The following is a 21,002-nucleotide window of genomic DNA, read 5'->3' as shown; positions in this document are numbered from 1 at the left end:
TCAATTTCAACAGCATAGTTTCCTGTTTTTTTCAGTATTTCCCTAATATGCTATTTTATTAATTCATATCCTTATAAAATTAAGAACTTAAAAACAGGCAAATGTATGTTGATCCAATGGCACAATGTTAATGCCCACTTTCTTCATAATATAATTAACAGTCATTTTGACTTATTTACACTGGTAATTCATACTTTACTCAGATCAGCAAAGTTCCATGTACAGATAGAAACTTATTAAAACAAGAAAAAGACAGTTGACAGCTTTGTAACTGAATGTGGTAATGTTTTTATTGTGTAGGGGTATGTAATGCAAGATTCCTATTGCATTTATAATGAGCAAATGTAAACAGCTTGGAGAAAGATACATGAATGTTGTTGGTGAAAAAACACAAAGACCACATAGACTTAATTCAGACCCCTTTGTGTGTCTTTTCCATTTCCACTTCCAATGCCATTTCGCTCAGTGTTCTTTTTATGAAAGAAGCGTCCAAACCACTCTTTGTACTGTTCTTGCACCTGCAATTAAACACAGATATGGGATATGCTGTTATAACATCAACAGCATCTTATGGTTGATGCAAGAATTGCAAAACCCAGGAAAGTCTATGCCTGATATATGAAGTAAGACCTGTATGCTGTCTGGAAAGCCTGAAATGGAAGTGATTTTGGCAAGTACTGTTTTGTGTCTATTAAATTCCATAACAATATATCTACTTAAGAGCAGGGGGTGCGGTGGCACAGTGGGTTGAACCACAGTCCTGCTCTCCGGTGGGTCTGGGGTTCAAGTCCCTCTTGGGGTGCCTTGCGACGGACTGGCGTCCCGTCCTGGGTGTGTCCCCTCCCCCTCCGGCCTTACGCCCTGTGTTACCGGGTAGGCTCCGGTTCCCCGTGACCCCGTATGGGACAAGCGGTTCTGAAAATGTGTGTGTGTGTGTGTGTGTGTGTGTGTATGTGTGTGTGTGTATCTACTTAAGCAGGTAATTAAGGTATTAAACTCAAATGAAGCCTTAAACTACAGTTCCCAGTAGTGGTCTCTATGACCTAATATTTTATGTATTGTTTATGCTTTGCCCCTCCTTGAACTGCCACCTTAACATGGTGGAGGGGTTTGAGTGCCTGAATGATCTCAGGAGCTATGTTGCCTGGGGCTATATGCTCCTGGTAGGGTCTCCCATGGCAAACAGGTCCTGGATGACATATGAGACAAAGTACGGTTCAAAAGCCCCTTATGATGACTATTAAATCAAGGTTTCTGTTTACCCCGCCCGGTATGGGGCCAGGCCTGGTGGGGGGGGCTCGCATGTGAGCGCCTGGTGGCCAGGTCTATGCCCACGGGGCCTGACCAGGCTCAGCCCGAAGCCATGATGTGGAGCCGTTCTTCAGTGGGCTCACCACCTGCCAGAGAGACCGTAAGGGGACGGTGCGTTGTGATTTGGGCGGTGGTCGGGGCCGAGTGCCCAGCCGACCCAAACCTCGGACGCCAACTCTGGTTTTTGGGATTTGGAATGTCACCTCACTGGCAGGGAAGGAGCCTGAGCTGGTGCAGGAGGTTGAGAGATACCGTCTAGATATAGTCGGGCTCAGTTCCACTCACAGCTTGGGTTCTGGAACCACTCTTCTCGACCAGGTGTGGACTCTCCACAATTCTGGCATTGCCCAGGGTGAGAGACGGCAGGCCGGTGTGGGCTTGTTAATAGGCCCCCAGTTCAGCCGCCATGTGTTGGAGTCTACCCCGGTGAACGAGAGGGTCGTCTCCCTGCGCCTTCGGGTCAGGGAACGGTCTCTCACTGTCATTTGTGCTTATGCGCCTAACGGCAGTGCAGAGTACCCGGCCTTTTTGAAGTCCCTGGGGGGCGTGCTGGAAAGCGCTCCCACTGGGGACTCTGTCATTCTACTGGGGGACTTTAACGCCCACGTGGGCAGCGACAGTGACACCTGGAGGGGTGTGACTGGGAGGAACGGCCTCCCTGATCTGAACCCGAGTGGTGAGTTGTTATTGGATTTCTGTGCTAGTCACGGTTTGTCCATAACAAACACCATGTTCAAGCATAAGGGTGTCCATTATTGCACGTGGCACCAGGACACCCTAGGTCGGAGGTCGATGATCGACTTTGTAGTCGTTTCTTCTGATCTTCGGCCATATGTCTTGGACACTCGGGTGAAGAGAGGGGCTGAGCTGTCAACTGATCACCACCTGGTGGTGAGTTGGATTCGATGGCAGGGGAAAAAGCTGGACAGACCTGGCAGGCCCAAACGCATAGTGAGGGTTTGTTGGGAACGTTTGGCAGAGGCCCCTGTCAGAGAGGTTTCAACTCCCACCTCTGACAGAGGTCCCGAGGGAGACTGGGGACACTGAGTCCGAATGGACTATGTTCCACACCTCCATTGTTGGGGCAGCGGTCCGGAGCTGCGGCCGTAAAATCTCCGGCCCCTGTCACGGTGGCAATCCCCGAACATGGTGGTGGACACCGGAGGTAAGGGATGCCGTCAAGCTGAAGAAGGAGTCCTATCGGGCCTGGCTGGCTCATGGGACTCCTGAGGCAGCTGACGGATACCGGCGGGCCAAGCGGAACGCGGCTCTGGCAGTCACCGCGGCAAAAACTCGGGCCTGGGAGGAGTTCGGCGAGGCCATGGAGGAAGGCTTCCAGTCGGCCTCAAAGGGATTCTGGCAAACCGTCCAGCGGCTCGGAAGGGGGAAGCAGTGTTCCGCCAACACTGTTTACAGTGGAAGTGGTGCGCTGCTGACCTCAACTGAGGATGTCGTCAGGCGGTGGAAAGAGTACTTTGAAGATCTCCTCAATCCCTCCGACACGCCTTCCGTAGAGGAAGCTGAGACCGGGGACTCGGAGGGGGACTCGTCCATTACCCTGGTTGAAGTTGCTGAGGTTGTCAAAAAACTCCTCGGTGGCAAGGCTCCACGGGTGGATGAGATCCGCCCCGAGTTTCTCAGGTCTCTGGATGTTGTGGGGCTGTCTTGGCTGACATGCCTCTGCAGCACTGCGTGGAGTTCGGGAATGGCACTTCTGGACTGGCAGACCGGGGTGGTGATCCCTCTTTTTAAGAAGGGGGACCAGAGAGTGTGTTCCAACTATAGGGAGATCACACTCCTCAGCCTCCCTGGGAGAGTCTATGCCAGGGTACTGGAGAGGAGAATTCGACCAATAGTCGAACCTCGGATTCAGGAGGAGCAATGCGGTTTTCGCCCTGGCCATGGAACACTAGACCAGCTCCATACTAGGGTGTTGGAGGGTTCATGGGAGTTTGCCCAACCAGTCCATATGTGTTTTGTGGACCTGGAGAAGGCATTCGACCATGTCCCTCGTGGGATCCTGTGCGGGGTGCTTCGGGATTATGGGGTCCAGGGCTCGCTGCTGCGAGCTGTTCGTTCCCTTTATGACCGGAGTAGGAGCTTGGTTCGTATTGCCGGCAGTAAGTCAGACCTGTTCCTGGTGCATGTTGGACTCCGCCAGGGCTGCCCTTTGTCACCGATTCTGTTCATTATTTTCATGGACAGAATTTCTAGGCGCAGCCAGGGAACGCAGGGTGTCTGTTTTGGTGGCCGCAGGATGTCATCTCTGCTTTTTGCGGACGATGTGGTCCTGTTGGCTTCATCAAATCAAGACTTACAGCATGCACTGGAGAGGTTTGCAGCCAAATGCAAAGCGGTGGGGATGAGAATCAGCACCTCCAAATCCAAGGCCATGGTTCTCAGTCGGTAAAAGGTGGATTGCCCCCTCCAGGTCAGGGGGGGTTGCTCCCTCAAATGGAAGAGTTTAAGTATCTCGGGGTCTTGTTCACGAGTGAGGAAAAAATGGAGTGGCAGGTTGACGGACGGATCGGTGCAGCGTCCACAGTAATGCGGTCATTGTACCAGTCTGTTGTGGTGAAGAAGGAGCTGAGTCGTAAGGCAAAGCTCTCAATTTACCAGTCAATCTACGTTCCTACCCTCACCTATGGTCATGAACTCTGGATCATGACCGAAAGAATGAGATCGCGGATACAAGCGGCAGAAATGAGTTTCCTCTGCAGAGTGGCTGGGCGCACCCTTAGGGATAGGGCAAGGAGCTCAGTCACCTGGGAGGAGTTCGGAATAGAGCCGCTGCTCCTCTGCATCAAGAGGAGCCAGTTGAGGTGGCTCGGGGATCTGTTCCGGGTGCCTCCTGGACGCCTCCCTGGGGAGGTGTTCCGGGCTTGTCCCACTTGGAGGAGGCCTCGGGGCAGACCCAGGACACGTTTGAGAGACTATGTCTCCCAGCTGGCCTGGGAACGCCTTGGGGTTTCTCCACAGGAACTGGAGGAGGTGTGTGTGTAGAGGGAAGTCTGGGGGACTCTGCTTGGACTGCTGCCCCCGCGACCCGGCCCCAGATAAGCGGAGGAAGATGGATGGATGGATGGATGGATGGCACACTCTCAAATATCTACTGTCAGTCAGCTCACACTATGCAAAACAGATTCATTTACAAGTTGCACAGTTTTCACCATTTTACATGTACGTCAAATGTAGCAAAATTATACCCTCTGTTGACCTTACTGTGCATATTATGTTTGTCTAACATAGCAATATTTTTCCAGATGGCCCAGAATTCCTAAATATCATTCTCAAGACAGTGGATAGGCAGAGCAGGCCCATCAGGAGATCACTCTGGTCCTTGGGAACCAGACTGACTGTAGTGAGATTCTCACTTGGGCTGAGAATCCTGAGAACCTGCTCATTTATTCATTCTGCATCAGACTGACCCTTCCAGTGCTCCATAAATTATTAGTCTCCCTTTTTCCTATGGACTGTGGAACCCGGTAGTGGATTTGGCTAGAAGTGGATCACTGGTTCAACAAGAGTGAGGAGGTAGACACCTCATGTACGTACATCTCCATGGAGAGGTGAAACTTACCCTGGTAAGAGAGCATGGCTCTCCACCCATGACATTAAATTGAAACTTCCTCAGTTCAAATCTGGCTCAGTGTTATGGAGTCTGCATGGTCTCCATGTGTCTGCATGTGTTTTCCCTCAGATGCTTCAGTTTCCTCCCATAGTCCAAAAACATGCAGCTGAGGTGGTTTGATGCCACTAAATTTCTTGCAATGTGTGAGTGGGTGCATGCATGCGTGTCAACACTACAATGTACTGTCCTGCCATCCTGTCCCAGGTGTACCCCCTCAGCCTTCCACCCAATGATTCTAGGATAGGGTCCAGTTCACTGGGACCCTGCTCAGAATAAGTGGTTAGTGAAATGGGGTGGATGGAATACGAAAATACTGTTAGGTCCAGCATAGAGTTTTATTTACAGTGAAGAATGTGAACCAATGGTAACCAATACAGGGCATGGTGATGGATCCAGGGGACATAAAAGTTTAAGAAAATCTTAAGAAGTCTGAGAACAGCAGCTGGAGATACAAATAAATCAAGACTTTCCAAAGACTAATACCCATTCAGTCCTTCTAAGTGTCCTGCAATTTGAACAATAGATCACAGGTGCAATAAAGAATTGCATTCCTCCAAAGGGTCCCTGTGGGGGGTAAGCGAAGCTATGATTGATAAAGATGTCACTCTATGGGTGGTCCTCGACCCTGACTTTGTCTTAAGTCATAAATACCCTTATACTGTATTATACAAACAATAAGAAAATGTAAGTACCTGGTAGTGGTGTGGATAGAGCTGCTACCTTTGGCTCCAAAGGTCGTAGGTTTGAATCTCACTTCTGGCCCTGTTAGCAAGGTACTTACCCTAAATGGCTGTAGTGAAGTTATCCAGCTATATAAAAGGGTAAATAATTGTCAGTAGATTGACATTATTAGCTACTTTGGAGAAAAGCGCCAGCTAACCAAATAAATGCAAACAATTAACATGCATGAATGCTACATTGTGCAATAGAATTCAGTTCCATTATTTTTACTAATTTCACACATTATTAATTATAAAATAATATCAATGTTGAAAAATAATGCAAATACAGTATGGTGTTATTTCACGCTGTACTGTTGTTTCCACATTCTTTTCTAAATCTTGTTACTTTCGCTTTCGCTTTTCGGTACCACCACAGTACTCGGGTGGATATTAATCGATAATGAACGAAGGAACGAAAGACCGACCGCCGTGGCGCCTCGGAGCGCTTTGACATCCAGCCGACAGGTGGCGCTGCAGATTTATCTCTGAAAAACTCGCCGTTCGGCGCGCTTCTCTTGTGTCGCGGTCGTCGACTATTTTGCGCGGAGTCGCGGCGCAGGAGAGGATATTCGCTTGTAACTGTTGTGTTTTGTTCTTCGATCGCCATGTCGTACAACTACGTGGTGACCGCGCAGAAACCCACGGCTGTCAACGCCTGCATTACGGGTAAAGTGTGGAGAGTGAGGCGCTTGTGGAGGCGGTGGCCTGGGGCTCGGTTTGGTCCACCGGTCCTCCGGCGGGCTCTAGGACTGAGTCCTGCCGACCAGGCCTCGTACCGCCTGGAACGCGGATTATTATTACGTGTGCTGCTGCCCACACAACACGGAATATAATAATAAAAATAGTAATAAATAAGAAGAAGAATTATTATTATTATTCTTATTATATTGTGTGACTTTTTTTTTTATCCTGTGAGGGCAGGCAACGTGCCACCTGCTGCTGTTTACCACATTTGCCCGTTAATTATTAACTTAATATTTGGCTGACGCCACACATTTCGCTAATATATAATTATGTTTATATTGGTGCACTACTGTTATACATGCTGTACTCATTGTTTAAAATCTGAGGCTTGCCGCTTCCCTTCCTTCAGAGTTCAGTACCTTCAGCTTCACTTGCCCAGCGGTACTCTGCTGTAGTAAACCGTTGTAGAGTTTAATCAACACAATTTTTAGGTTAGGCACTTGGTTATTGTAAGTCCCTTGTTACGACAAGTTTAGAAACGTAAACAAAAGTTGATGATGACGAATAGGCCACGTGCTCGCAATGTATCCAAATGCTTTTTGCATTCTGTCACATCTACTACTTACAATTATTTACCCATTTATACAGCTGGGTAATTGTACTGGTGTAATTTAGGGTAAGTACCTTGCTCAAGGGTACTGGAGGTGGGACTCGAACCTGCAACCTTTGGGTCCAAAGTCAGCAGCTCTAACCACTGCGCTACCAGCTGGTACATTGGGTGATCTGCAGATACATTGTGTGCTGTCAGTGTTGACACTTCAGCAGATTCCTGTTGATGGTTATGATAATGTGCTTTTTGTTAAGTTAAAGCACATGTCTGAGGACTTACTTATTGTACCAGCCAATGTATGTCAGTTCTTAAAATACATAAAGATCTTTGATATTGTGGGAAGGTCCATAGTTGTACGCCATTGTAGGTCCTACCACATGAATGACTGCTAGGTGATGCTTAATGCAGGACTGAAACTGGATTACATGTAAGTACCTGGACCTTTTTTTGTAGGAAGTTGTGTTTAAACCCTGTGATCTTAAGGTAAGCTGTAGTAAGTTCACATATTACCATGTATAAGTGTGTTGTAAGGTTAATGCTATCTAGCTAGCTAGAACTTTGTGTTAGCAGGACAGCAGAGTGATCCTGGCTTTGGCTCCCAGTCCCCTGTTTTCCTAGGCTCGGCACCCCTCTCTTTATCAGATTTTTTTACAGGTCCTCTGTAGCTATTGATTTTCATTTATTTAGGATTGTTATCGTTGAAACCTTGATTGGTGTGATTTATCACAGCTGTCATGTTTCATTTTTTTCCTTCACCAGGACACTTCACCTCTGCAGAGGACTTGAATTTGCTGATTGCCAAGAACACGCGGTTGGAAATCTATGTTGTGACGGCCGAGGGGCTGCGGCCTGTCAAGGAGGTTGGCATGTATGGCAAGATTGCCGTCATGGAGCTCTTCCGACCCAAGGTGAGCAACATGGGTGGTCTTGATGCAACTGGAGAGAAGCAGATGTTGCAGAGTTCCCCTTTTTACAAACCGTGTTCTTAGGTCAGTGCTCATTTTAAATACAGGGTGAGAACAAGGACCTGCTGTTCATCCTGACTGCCAAGTACAACGCCTGCATTCTGGAGTACAAGCAGACGGGGGAGAGCATTGACATCATCACCAGAGCTCATGGCAATGTGCAGGTATGACTGCAGCAAGAGGACACACTGTTTGTGCACATTTAGTCAGGCTTTCATTTCATAATGAACACGAAGCAATACTTTTCAAAGACGCTTTGTTTTATCGACTGTGGAGTAGTGATTAGAATTGTGTGTGCGAGATGGAGGTGCTCTCAATCTGTCATTCAGGAAGACCTTGACATTGTGTGGTAAGATTTGTAGGTATATTGGTAAAGCTGTGATCTGATCTGTGTTTAATCAAACATGTGGCAAGTGTGACATGACAGCAAACTGGATTTAATTTTAACACCCCCCCCCCCCCCCCCCCCACATAAAGAGCTGTGATATGTTTGTTTACATGCACCTCTCTGTCGTGTTTTTCTCATTGCTAGGACCGCATCGGGCGCCCCTCTGAGACGGGTATCATTGGCATTGTAGACCCAGAATGCCGCATGATCGGGTTGCGTCTGTATGACGGCCTGTTTAAAGTTATCCCCCTGGATCGGGAGAACCGTGAGTTGAAAGCGTTCAACATTCGGCTGGAGGAGCTACAGGTCATTGATGTCCACTTCCTGTACGGCTGCCAGGTCCCCACCGTCTGTTTTATCTACCAGGTAAGTACCTCTCAGGAGCTCGTGTTTGTTTTTCGGGTGAATATTGATTTGCACCAGTGCAGATGTTGGCAGTTGGTGTGATTTTTGGCCTGTTTTGTCCGCATTGTGCCACAGGACCCTCAGGGGCGCCACGTGAAGACATACGAGGTCTCACTGCGAGAAAAGGAGTTCAACAAGGGACCCTGGAAGCAGGAGAATGTGGAGGCAGAAGCTTCAATGGTCATTCCAGGTGAGCGAAAACAGTATTAGCTTCAGGTAGTTATGAATGTGTAGTGTTAGCATTGCAATTGCTCATCTGTGTGGGAGTAATGTGGGTGAGCCAGAAATGCTTTTGAATTCTGAGTGCTGTGTATGTGTTTCTCCATTCTAGTTCCAGAACCTTTTGGAGGAGCTATAATCATCGGCCAGGAGTCCATCACTTATCACAACGGAGACAAATACCTGGCCATAGCTCCTCCCACTATCAAGGTGAGACAGTGGTGCTCTTCTTTTTGTCAGTGAGCTTGTTTCGCTCTCTGCTTTTTTGCTTTGAGCTCTTGCTGTTTGACAGTGTGCTAGATGTTGATGTGACAGGTCTGTATGGTCATGTAGTGATTTCTTTCCCTCTCTGCAGCAAAGCACCATCGTATGTCACAACCGCGTGGACCCCAATGGCTCACGGTACCTGCTGGGTGACATGGAGGGTAGACTCTTCATGCTGTTGCTGGAGAAAGAGGAGCTGATGGATGGGTCTGTGGTGCTAAAGGACCTGCGGGTAGAGCTGCTAGGAGAGGTGAGAGATGGTGGCAAAGCAGTGTTGAGCAGGAAGTGATGCGGGGGAGGATAGAAATCATGGGGGTGGAACTTGATGAAGCAAGTTGATATGGATCGAAGAGTGACGCTTTCTTCTTGGCTGCAGACCTCCATTGCAGAATGCCTCACCTACCTGGACAACGGCGTGGTTTTCGTTGGCTCCCGCCTTGGTGACTCTCAACTTGTTAAGGTAGGTGTGGCCGTTATTCCCCATGGGTTAGATATGCAGTTCGAGTCACTGATATTTTCGTAGTTTTTTCTGTGCTGTCTGTCTTTTGTTTTGTTCTGAGTTTTGTTGAGAAATTTACTAATACTCAGGGGAAGATGCACACACAACACCTGTGCTCGTGTCTATCTGAGGTTTGTCCGGGCTGCAGTGAGGTGTTGGGTGAAGTTTTGATCAAATGTCAGCTGTGCTTCTTTCGGGAATGATGTGAGTAAGCAGTGAATAGCGTACAGCTCATGGATTTTGTTGTGTTGCAGCTGAATGTGGACAGCAATGATCAGGGTTCCTATGTGGCAGTGATGGAAACATTCACCAACCTCGGCCCAATTGTGGACATGTGTGTGGTGGACCTCGAGAGACAAGGCCAAGGACAGGTGAGTTCCACTCTAACGTCAGACCTGCACCTGCTGTGGCTGGTACAGTCCTGAGAGCCACCGAACCTACACTCACACGGCCCTGGGCATGTGCCCGTGTGAATAGGCATGAAATTCACAATATGTTTTGAAGTATATAGTTTTGGCAGCGCAGTCCTCAAGAGTATCACGCATCTACATGGCAAGGCCATTTTCTGGAGGAAACTGTTTGAAAGCTAAACGGCCCAAAGCTCAGGCTGACCGATGGCACACAGACTCCACAGGGCTTAAAGGCTTTGAGAGGGATAAACAGTTGGTTACAGTGCAGGCATTGAGCAACTATATTTTAAGCCAGCGCTGCTTTTTCTCAGATGTGAACACTGCCAAAATGAAGACGGCCCTGGCCTGGCTTAAAAAAAAATGTTTGCATGGTCCCAGAGCTGCTGACTGCAGAGCCAAAGCTGGAAGTTCGAAGTGAAAATGCTGATGGCAGACATTATGCGCGCGCGCGCACACACACACACACACACACACACACACACACACACACACACACACACACACACACACACACACACACACACACAGAGTTGCTGAAACTGCTTGTCCCAAGCGGGGTCACGGCGAACCGGAGTCTAACCCAGCAACACACGGCATAAGGCTGGAGGGGGAGGGGACGCACCCAGGCTGGGACGCCAGCCCGTCACAAGGCACCCCAAGCGGGACTCGAACCCCGGACCCACCAGAGAGTCAAACCCGCTGCGCCACCGCACCCCCCATAGACATTGTAACACAGTGCAATTAGATTTAGTTTTATTTTTTATTTTTTATAAAGTCTTTCACCATTAGAAAAAGTTACATTTAATGTTATTTATTTGTGAGACTTGCTGAATAACAAGCACGTGAGCTTTGGCTTGTGTGTTTTTTTGCAGAAAGGCCTGAAATAGTGAAAACAAGAATATGGTCACCAGAAAACAATGGAACAATTTGAAATTATTCTGTTTTGTATGTGCATGTAAGGCTGTACATGAATTTGAGTGATTATAATGGCACTGCACAATTGCAGATTATTCCCATAATCTTTTTAATGTTTGTTTGCACGTAGCACAGGTACCTTCCAGGCTGCTGCTGTTAATAATAATGAAGATATTTCTTTCTGTCATCTTGTTGGAGGATTATTTTCCAGGCATGGATTTCAAAGTTGATGAAGCTTGGAACTTGGTTTCTCTGTTTCTTTGCTGTCTTCCATCTGTAGTGTCAGTGGGCACTGGGATAAGATGACCTGAATCTGAGTGTGTCACCTAATTAGATGTGAAAGGGTGTGAGACATTTTTCGGAGTCATGAAACAAGCTTCTGTCTTTTTTGTTTTCCTAGTTCACCTGCATTCACTTACATTTATTTATTTAGCAGATGCATTTCTCCAAAGCGATACACATCTCAGAGAATACAATTTGTGCACTTTTCTCCTTTCAGTTAGTCACCTGCTCTGGGGCCTTTAAAGAGGGATCATTAAGGATCATTCGCAACGGCATCGGAATTCACGAACATGCAAGCATCGATCTGCCAGGAATCAAAGGTCAGGGCTTGCCTGTTTTCTTCACCTTATATGCCTGTGTTTGTCTTCTCACCTCATGTCGCAGTTCCATGTCTTTTCACCTCAAGAATTTCTGTCTTATGAGTGTTTAAAGGACATACGTGACTTGTACAGGGCTCGTAAGAAAATTGGCGTTACCCTTTTTTTTTTTTTGGAAACTGGGGCTAGACTCTTGTGATAGATTTGATGCTCTGATTTTTGTTTTACACTCTCTCTTTTTGTTCCTCAACTTCTCAGGCTTATGGCCCCTGCGCTCTGAAGCTGGGCGGGAGACAGATGACATGTTAGTGCTGTCCTTTGTGGGCCAAACCAGGTAAGAGACCTGGTCAGAGCATAAAATAATTTGACAAATGAAGGCAGTTGGGAATTTTTACCTTATTATGTAATGAGAACTTGTCATATTTAATGCTTGTCTTGCAGCAGTTTTATACTGAGGATTAAAATGTGTGCCAATCTGATAATTTTACATCTTTTTCACAAGGACAGTCATGCTCTAATTTAGAAACTCATCAAGCTAAAAGAGTGACTGTTCCCCTTATATGGTGTTGGTAGTCAAGAGACTTGGCACAGGAAGCAAAACTATAAATAGCAAACTATTTCCTGAACATAGAGCAATATCTTACAAACAGTTGCTGTACAAAGACACAGGAACACTGTAGGTACAATCAAAGATGCAAAATGATTTACAAAAATCCTGTACATATAGTCATTGTAGAACAGTAATGTTCCTTGAAGCAGGCGAAGAAAGCTTTGAGTAGAGTAAATGTATTCAGAATGCTGGTTGTACCCCTGTCCTAAGGGTACTGATGCTGAGTGGAGAGGAAGTGGAGGAAACAGAGCTCCCTGGGTTTGTTGACAACCAGCAGACTTTCTACTGTGGAAATGTTGCTCACCAGCAGCTCATTCAGGTAACTCAATTATACCATGAAATGCACACGTGTCTATTAAAAGTAGTGTATAAAGGTCCTCTGAGTGTGAAGGCACGTGTTTGTGTGTGCAGATCACCTCAGGATCTGTGCGGCTGGTGATGCAGAACACCAAGACCCTGGTGAGTGAATGGAAGGAGCCCCAGGGGAGGAACATCAGCGTGGCTGCCTGCAACTCAACCCAGGTGGTGCTGGCTGTGGGCAGAGTGCTGTACTACCTGGAGATCCTTGCAGGAGAGCTCAAACAGATCAGGTACTGCTCTCTCTGTCTCTGAGCTGTACAGAGATAAGACTACACCACTGCCCATATGTCTGTCTGAAGGCAGATTTGGTTACATCTGTGGCTAATTGATGCAGACTTCTGTCTTGCTTAATGATGAACAGACAAAACACTGATTTACTAGATATCAGAGGAACTTCCCTGGATCACTTTTCACTGTCTGTGAACAAGATCGGCTGAGTGAATGTCATACATCAGCCCGAGTGTCAAAATGAAGGGGTCCACTATTCAGCATTTTTGACACAACGAATTAGTACCATAGCAAACACCACTAAAGTCATTGAGGGCTGAACATTTATTGGAGCACTGGGCCTAGTAGAATGTTTCTATAAATACAGGAAGAAAACTTGCTCTCAAGTCAAGAAAACCCTCTCCTCTTGGACCTGCTCTTTTAGCCAGTTTTGTGCATCAGTTGACAGATGCTTACCCCCTTCCAGTCCCTTACAGACCCCTCTGTGGTTGCACAACTATGTACATTTCCCAGAATATTTATATTACAAATATCCATACCCTACAGTTTTTAGTCTGCTCCACATTCATAGTTTTGCCACAACTGCAATTCTTTTAACGTAGTCATGATTAGCTTACGCTTTAGATTCAAAAGCTTCAGCTGGTAGTTTGATCATCAGCAGTCCAGGTTTCCTGTGGAATGTGTTTGGGACCGTGTATTGTATCCCTTTCTTATATATGTTCTCTCTCCCTCAGCTCCACAGAGATGGAGCATGAGGTGGCCTGTTTGGACATCACACCCCTAGGGGAGGGTGGTGACTCCCCCCTGTGCGCAGTGGGGCTTTGGACTGACATCTCTGCTCGCATCCTCAAGCTGCCCACCTTTACTGCCCTACACAAGGAGATGCTAGGAGGGGGTGAGTACAGAAAGAGGTGTCCTAGGCTGAAAACTGTGACTGTTCAAGGGTGGAAAATGGATGTGGCCAGATGGCAGTAATCTAAAAATCAGTTTTATTCTCAATGTCTAATCGGTCTGATTTATGTGTGGGTGTGTGTGACTCCCTCTCCTGCTGTGGTACAGAGATCATCCCACGCTCCATCCTGATGACTACCTTTGAAGGCTGTCACTACTTGCTGTGTGCACTGGGGGATGGAGCGCTCTTCTACTTTGGTTTGGACCTCCAGACAGGTGAGACCTGAGACCAGACACTCCTTCCTCATGCCACGTCCTGCATATAGCGAAATGGCTGATTCACATTGACATTTCCAGCTCAGGTCCATATCGTCATCTGTGTTGGGACATTTAAAGACCAATTATATTACATAACAGCTGTAGAGTGTAGTAGTTTAAAAATCACACTACAATCCCTGAAATGAATGCCATTCCTACACAGATTCAGTCAAATTTTACAGTCTAGTGGGTGTATCCTTTGTTTTCTGTCAAACCTGGAGTGTAATCTGTAGTGGTAGTAGCCTTCCTGAAGTCCCTGGTTTTTTGGATCTTTGTTTTATGCTATCTCTCTGTGGCAGGTGTCCTCAGTGAGCGCAAGAAAGTGACTCTAGGCACTCAGCCCACTGTCCTACGCACTTTCCGCTCCCTCTCCACTTCCAATGTCTTTGCCTGCTCTGACCGCCCAACTGTCATCTACTCAAGCAATCACAAACTTGTCTTCTCCAATGTCAACCTCAAGGAGGTCAACTACATGTGTCCTCTAAACTCTGAAGGGTATCCTGATAGGTGGGTGTCTATATGCTTATGCCCTCTCAAATTTACTTTTCTTCATTGAGCAGATGCTTTTCTCCAAAGCCACATACATTCCAGAGGAAAAAAGAGTGCATTACATCAACAGTGTCTGTCTTTATTTTTATTATATTGCTAATCTTACCAGATTTGGAACATTACATTGTGACCTGAATTTTTATTTTTTCTTTTTTTTTTTTTTTTTTTTACTTTTCCCATTTCCAAGTTTGTAACCATAAATGTTTCAACCGGGGAATGGTGAAAACAGGAGAAAAAAAATCACTTGTTCACCAATACTGGTGATTATGAAAAGACCGATTAGGTACATTGTAGAAAAAAATGCATATACTGATATTTACCAGTTGTACAATTAATTTTTGAAGATTTCATGTGTGTGATATGTATCAGAGGGTCCCCTGTTTTCACTTTCATTTCTAAATCTGTTATCTTGTAGCGCTGCAAAAAAGAAAAATGGTTTGTTCACTTTCTAGCATTTTAAATAAGTTGAAGGGAATCACTAACAAGTTTTATAAACAAATCTGTCATGGCTGGACACCAAAACACTGACTGCAACCCAAACAAAAAACAGATACTGGCGTCATAGAGGTGTACAGCCAGCCAGTGTTGTCATACAGCAGATAATACTTGTTGTCAGACGTTACGACCAAATGTCAGGACTCAAAAAATGGTACAATGATGGGGAAACCCACCATAATCCAAGTTATCATACATCTCATATGTCATAGGTCAAGGACTACTTGTACTTTGCCATCTGTACTTGGTGCCTATAATATGACCATCATATCCTGCTGTTTCAGTGACAGTATTGAATATTGTTCTTTTGGCAGTTTGGCTCTAGCCAACAACAGCACTTTGACCATAGGCACCATCGATGAGATCCAGAAGCTACACATTCGAACCGTGCCCCTCTATGAATCTCCCAGGTGGGTGTTGATAGCAAGACTAATGTCAAAAGGAACTCTAAACATAATCCACATGTTGTGATATTGCTCTGCTGGTAAGGTGTTCTTAAGCCTTGACAGTTGGTTGTTTTTTTTTTTTTTTTTTTTTTTTTTTTTTTTGTGATAGTTCTCATGGGCTTCTGACTAGCATTTTCCAGAAGTACTAGGGCTTTGTGGTATGTAGTTCTGTTGAGAGGAAAAGCAGTGGTTTACTCTCATTCTTCCCACTTCATTCATCTTATATGTAAGTGAAAGGACAGCTGGAACATAGTCATTTTGAAAGTATGGTATAGAGCCCATGTGTTTTGGTGTTGCTACAGCCTTAAAGAAAGGAATCACTATGGGCTTCCATAAGCAGAGAAAAATTAATTTAAAATTCATAGTGTGTAGTTTATTTCAATACTGTATGAATTTTCTTTTTCATCAGGAGGATCTGCTATCAAGAGGTATCCCAGTGTTTTGGTGTGCTCTCCAGCCGGGTAGAGGTGCAGGATGCCAGCGGGGCTACCTCTCCTGTCCGCCCCAGCGCCAGCACCCAGGTACGGCCCTGCTGCCCTGTATGTCTGTTCGTACATTCATCCCTCAGCATTGCTTGTATTGAAAATTATTCTTTCTTCGCTATATGTTACAGAACACTATAATAACCTAGAGAAAAATTGAAAGTCTATTTGTGTCCTACTTTGGGACCTCACCCCTAATGTTCTTCTGTACCTCAGGCCCTGTCCAGCAGTGTGAGCTCCAGTAAGCTCTTCCCCAGCAGCACTTCACCACATGAGACCTCCTTTGGGGAAGAAGTGGAGGTGCACAGCCTGCTGATTATAGACCAGCACACCTTTGAAGGCAAGTAATAGCAATTCAGACCATTTGTTCAGCTCCAAAAATGGAGCCGTTAGCCATGGATAAGCAAATATGAAAGCAAACATGTATTAGTGAAACAGATGCATGTTTGTCTGTGTAACTGAGTTTCTGCCCCTGCCATTGTCTATCCCTCCTTTTCTCCAACAGTCCTTCACGCCCACCAGTTCCTGCAGAGCGAGTATGCCCTGAGCATGGTTTCGTGCCGTCTGGGTAAAGACCCTGCTGTCTATTTTATTGTCGGCACGGCAATGGTGTACCCTGAAGAGGCAGAGCCCAAGCAGGGCCGCATTATTGTGTTCCATTACACTGATGGTAAGGTTCATTTCACACCAGCAAATGGATTTGAGTCTTTTTTGATGGGTGTCTGTCTGTTGTTACACTGTTGAAAACATTTTTACGTAACCTTGGTATCCATAGTGCATTCTAAATTTGCATAGATTACATTTTTTCTACAACTATTTTATGTAAGCAGTTCCAGGCAAGTTCCTTGTTAAGGCATATAGCACTTCCTTCCTGGATTTTAAACATGTGGTGATAGAATTGACTTCTTATCCACATCAGCACTGACTGTGTTACATCTAACAGGGAAGCTGCAGACAGTGGCAGAGAAGGAGGTTAAAGGAGCAGTCTACTCTATGGTGGAATTCAATGGAAAACTACTGGCCAGTATCAACAGCACTGTGAGTCCCTGCTCATTGTTCCTCTGGTCTGTGGCCAGTCTCACTGAGGTTCTCTGATGCTCATCTTGTCATTGTGTCTCCAGGTCTTGTAATTTTCTCAACCGGTTTCAATGCATGAATACATTAAGAGTAAGGAATTTAGCTGAAAACAGATGTTTATGTTGTTTGCCAGGTGCGTCTGTATGAGTGGACAGCAGAGAAGGAGCTGAGGACAGAGTGTAATCATTACAACAACATCATGGCTCTCTACCTGAAGACCAAAGGCGACTTCATCCTGGTGGGGGACTTGATGAGATCAGTGTTGCTCCTGGCTTACAAGCCTATGGAGGGAAACTTTGAGGAGGTGAGTGGAGGGAGAGGGTTTAACCTTCCTGCTTCAATGGTCACTGAAAGGCAGCATTCTGGTTATTCCAGCACTTCTGTCTGTCTGTTTGTGTAGCCCAGTCTGTGTGTCCAGGTCTCAAACATTCACCCAGCTGTGAAGAAAACGATACCATGAACAGTGAAGTCACTGGCCAATGGTCTGATTAGTCGCATACAGAAAAGAACTGATTACCGATATTCACTTCATTAAGTAAATAATAGCTTAATGAAGGAGAGACAAATACAAACTTTATATTGCTCAATTCCAGACATTGTTAAAGTAGATCTTTTAAATCTTTTAATTTCTTTTTAACAGAAAATGAATTTGATCAGTTACTGAAATACACACAAGGAAAATATCAGAAGCAGCGGTGAACAAGAAATTCATTTTAAAACAGTTTTAAATGGGCCACATTTAATTTTCTAGGTAATAAGAACTTGAAAGATGTAGATTAACGTTGTAAGTTGCTTTGGAGAAAGGCATCAGCTAAATTAATAAATGTAAATGCGAGAAGGAAGGTGACAATTTAAAAAAATAATTGGTCATTCGTTTTAACATTTGAAAATGATTTACTGGCTGACATACTGGACTAAGGGCATGTAACTGCTTACTGGTTCAGGTCCCTAGTTGGTCCTTCCTATTGTACATGTAAGGTTAACCAATTATGAACAAGCTAAATGTAAAATTACATTGCTGTGCAAAGTTGTAGAAAATTTGTAAGTGGTAAGATCTTTGCATTAACTACAATGCCTGGTACTGAGTAACCATCTGTCTTTTACTGGGTCACTTTTTTTTTTTTGTGTGTGTGTGTCTGTGTTTAGAAAATGTACAGTTGGTTAAAGTAGAAAGAAGCTGTGCTCTTGTTGCATCCTGTCGGACAAATTAATTTCTATCCTACATTTGACTAGGGAACAAGCTCAAAGCATGCAGTGATTTTGTCAGTTTGTATAATGTCTTTTTCATATGAATGAGAGTTGAATTTGGGCATTGCCCCAGAGCACCTGGTGACTGCTATTGCGTGTAATGCTCCATTATACTTTAGCTGAACAAATAAAGTATTTTGCCTAATTGGCAGCAAGTTATTTTCTTCCATTTTGCTTAAAAAGCTTTAGAAAAGTGTCAGATAAGCAATAGTGATTATGCAGTGGCTTTTCAAGTTACAATCCGGCAAAATGCATTTTGTCAAAGACCCAATATTTTTAATAGAATTTTCTTCATGCCTGTTTTACTAAAAATTCTGTTTGTGGCAGACCAGACATGACCTGTGTTCCCAAACAGAATAGGTGTGATACAGCCATAGTTACTCACTTTAACAGTCTTGTGGTGACTTGAGGTGTCTGATGTGCTAATGATTCTCATAGTGCCAGTAAGGAGAAGGTGTACTGTTACCAGTGAGACCAACGTGGATAATCAATTTAGTTGAACCTGGTGAGGAATTTCCTAAGCTCCACATGCTTATGGGACAAGTTTATCAGTCTTAATTGATCTCCAAGGTGTTTTTTTTTTTTTTTTTGCAAACGGCACTTAACCTCTGAATAAATCAAGGGATGTCTGCTTTTGTCATTTGTGACACGAGTTAGAAGCAAAACAAGTTACTCAGTCCAATACATTTGTGTTTTGAAGAGCCAAGATTCTGATTGTTAGTAATGAAATAATAGTTCTGCTGTCATTTATTGGCTGCTGATTGATATAGAACTTCACAATAATTCTATATAATTCTAAATGATCCTCCTCCTCCTGCTCTCAGATTGCAAGAGACTTTAACCCAAACTGGATGAGTGCTATCGAAATCCTGGATGACGACAACTTCCTAGGTGCAGAAAATGCCTTCAACCTTTTTGTCTGCCAGAAAGACAGGTATCATTTTTCAAGTTCAAGTTTTATTTGTCACATACACAACCATACTTAGTACGACATGAAATAAAATGCTTTTCCGACTATCTGTAATACAGACTGATAGAAGAGATAATATAAATAACCCAATACAAATAAAGTAGATAAATTTTGTTGGCTGCACACCTTTTTTGCCTTTCTCCTTCTGTAAACATCATAGAAGTACATGACAGTCATTCTCACCCCAGTTTCCCCTGTCCCCCTGCATCACCAGTGCGGCCACCACAGACGAAGAGCGTCAGCACCTCCAGGAGGTGGGAGTCTTCCACCTGGGGGAGTTTGTTAACGTGTTTGCCCACGGATCCCTGGTGCTGCAGAACCTGGGTGAGAGCTCCACCCCAACACAGGGTTCTGTGCTCTTCGGGACCGTCAACGGAATGATCGGTGAGGAGCAGCATATTCTCCAGAAACACCATGGCAGGCTTACATTGTTTGGCCCATTGGCTCAATTGAATCTGTGTTGGCTGCTCATTGTTGTGAGAGATGCAAATGTAAGTTTGTGACCCTGTCAACTACTTGTCTTTCTCGCAGGCTTGGTTACCTCGCTGTCGGAGGGGTGGTACAGTCTACTGCTGGATCTGCAAAACAGGCTCAACAAGGTCATTAAGAGTGTGGGCAAGATTGAGCACAGCTTATATCCTTCCTACCTCAATCTGTACTTGGTGTGTGGTGATAGTGTTCGAAGAACATTACCTGTAAGCTTTGGCTACTCAAAATTTCTCTTGAACCTTGGTTTCAGCTGTTTTCAAATGGTATAACATTTCTGTTCAGTGTGTACAACTATAGATATTCTTTATTTACTTTCGTCATTTTACAGTTTGTTTTGTCCTGGTAGTGTGGAATTCCGACTAAGGTCTGAGTTAATTTTTAATTTTTAGACTGACTGCTTGGTTAGCCTTTTTTGCAATCACATTGGTACGTATGGAGCATTCAGAGTGCAGATTTTGCTGTGGCTGGGTGTTATCACCTTGACAAAGTTTCACCTGGAGGTCCTTTCACACTGAGCGGAAGACAGAGCAGGCTACGGGTTTCATCGATGGGGATCTCATTGAGAGTTTCCTGGATCTGGGCCGAGCTAAGATGCAGGAAGTGGTTAGCACACTTCAGGTGAGAATTTCATGTGTGTAATACGACTGCGTGTGCTCCGTAGGTCCATGTGTGTCTCCTTGTTCTCAGCACTCACTGCACCTTGATTTCCTTTGTGTATCTATCTGTTCAGTGTACATGTCAGTTTGATCTGTTTCAGATCGACGATGGCAGTGGAATGAAACGTGAAGCCACAGTAGATGAGGTCATCAAGATTGTAGAAGAGCTGACTAGGATTCACTAGCCACATCAACTGAGGTGTCAGTCCTGGGCGTTCTCGTCTGTTCTGTAAATAACTATAAATAAGCCAGATGAAATGGAGGTACAGAGCCCCCACCACCCACTCCACACGTATAACATCTTTTCACACGTACACAGGTGGATTGTCATTAAAACGCAGTTCAGATGCTGTCTACTGAAACCTGTAGTGCAAGCACAGCATTGTTTGTGGTGAGGGGGTTGGGGGCCAGGGGAAGGGAGGAGCTGGGTGGATTCCTAGTGTTTTGTGTTTGTGAAGAATTTTCTTTGTTTTAATAAAGTTTGCCAGCTGTACGATCGTGTCCTCTCCTTTCTGTGAATGGAACTGAAACCCTGTGGTGAACTCGCAAGTATCCATAGTG

At 45.2% G+C, this 21,002-nt stretch overlaps 1 protein-coding gene across 1 annotated transcript; it reads left to right on the top strand.

The window, feature by feature from the left end:
• Positions 1-6,170: 6,170 nt before the first annotated feature.
• On the top strand, positions 6,171-20,934 carry ddb1 (damage-specific DNA binding protein 1). The gene is made up of 27 exons (XM_018764014.2): positions 6,171-6,330; positions 7,718-7,866; positions 7,971-8,087; positions 8,456-8,677; positions 8,792-8,906; positions 9,048-9,145; positions 9,291-9,449; positions 9,576-9,659; positions 9,953-10,069; positions 11,523-11,625; positions 11,881-11,956; positions 12,443-12,551; positions 12,644-12,822; positions 13,555-13,715; positions 13,880-13,987; positions 14,329-14,536; positions 15,388-15,483; positions 15,929-16,040; positions 16,218-16,341; positions 16,507-16,671; positions 16,945-17,039; positions 17,212-17,382; positions 19,151-19,260; positions 19,511-19,680; positions 19,828-19,930; positions 20,280-20,403; positions 20,543-20,934. The coding sequence occupies exons 1-27, from the start codon at positions 6,270-6,272 to the stop codon at positions 20,624-20,626; spliced, it is 3,420 nt and encodes a 1,139-aa protein (XP_018619530.1). The 5' UTR covers positions 6,171-6,269; the 3' UTR covers positions 20,627-20,934.
• Positions 20,935-21,002: the final 68 nt, after the last annotated feature.

Source organism: Scleropages formosus, chromosome 11, assembly GCF_900964775.1.
Source record: "Scleropages formosus chromosome 11, fSclFor1.1, whole genome shotgun sequence".
In the NCBI taxonomy this organism is placed as follows: domain Eukaryota; kingdom Metazoa; phylum Chordata; class Actinopteri; order Osteoglossiformes; family Osteoglossidae; genus Scleropages; species Scleropages formosus.
This window is presented reverse-complemented; position numbering and strand designations above follow the sequence as displayed.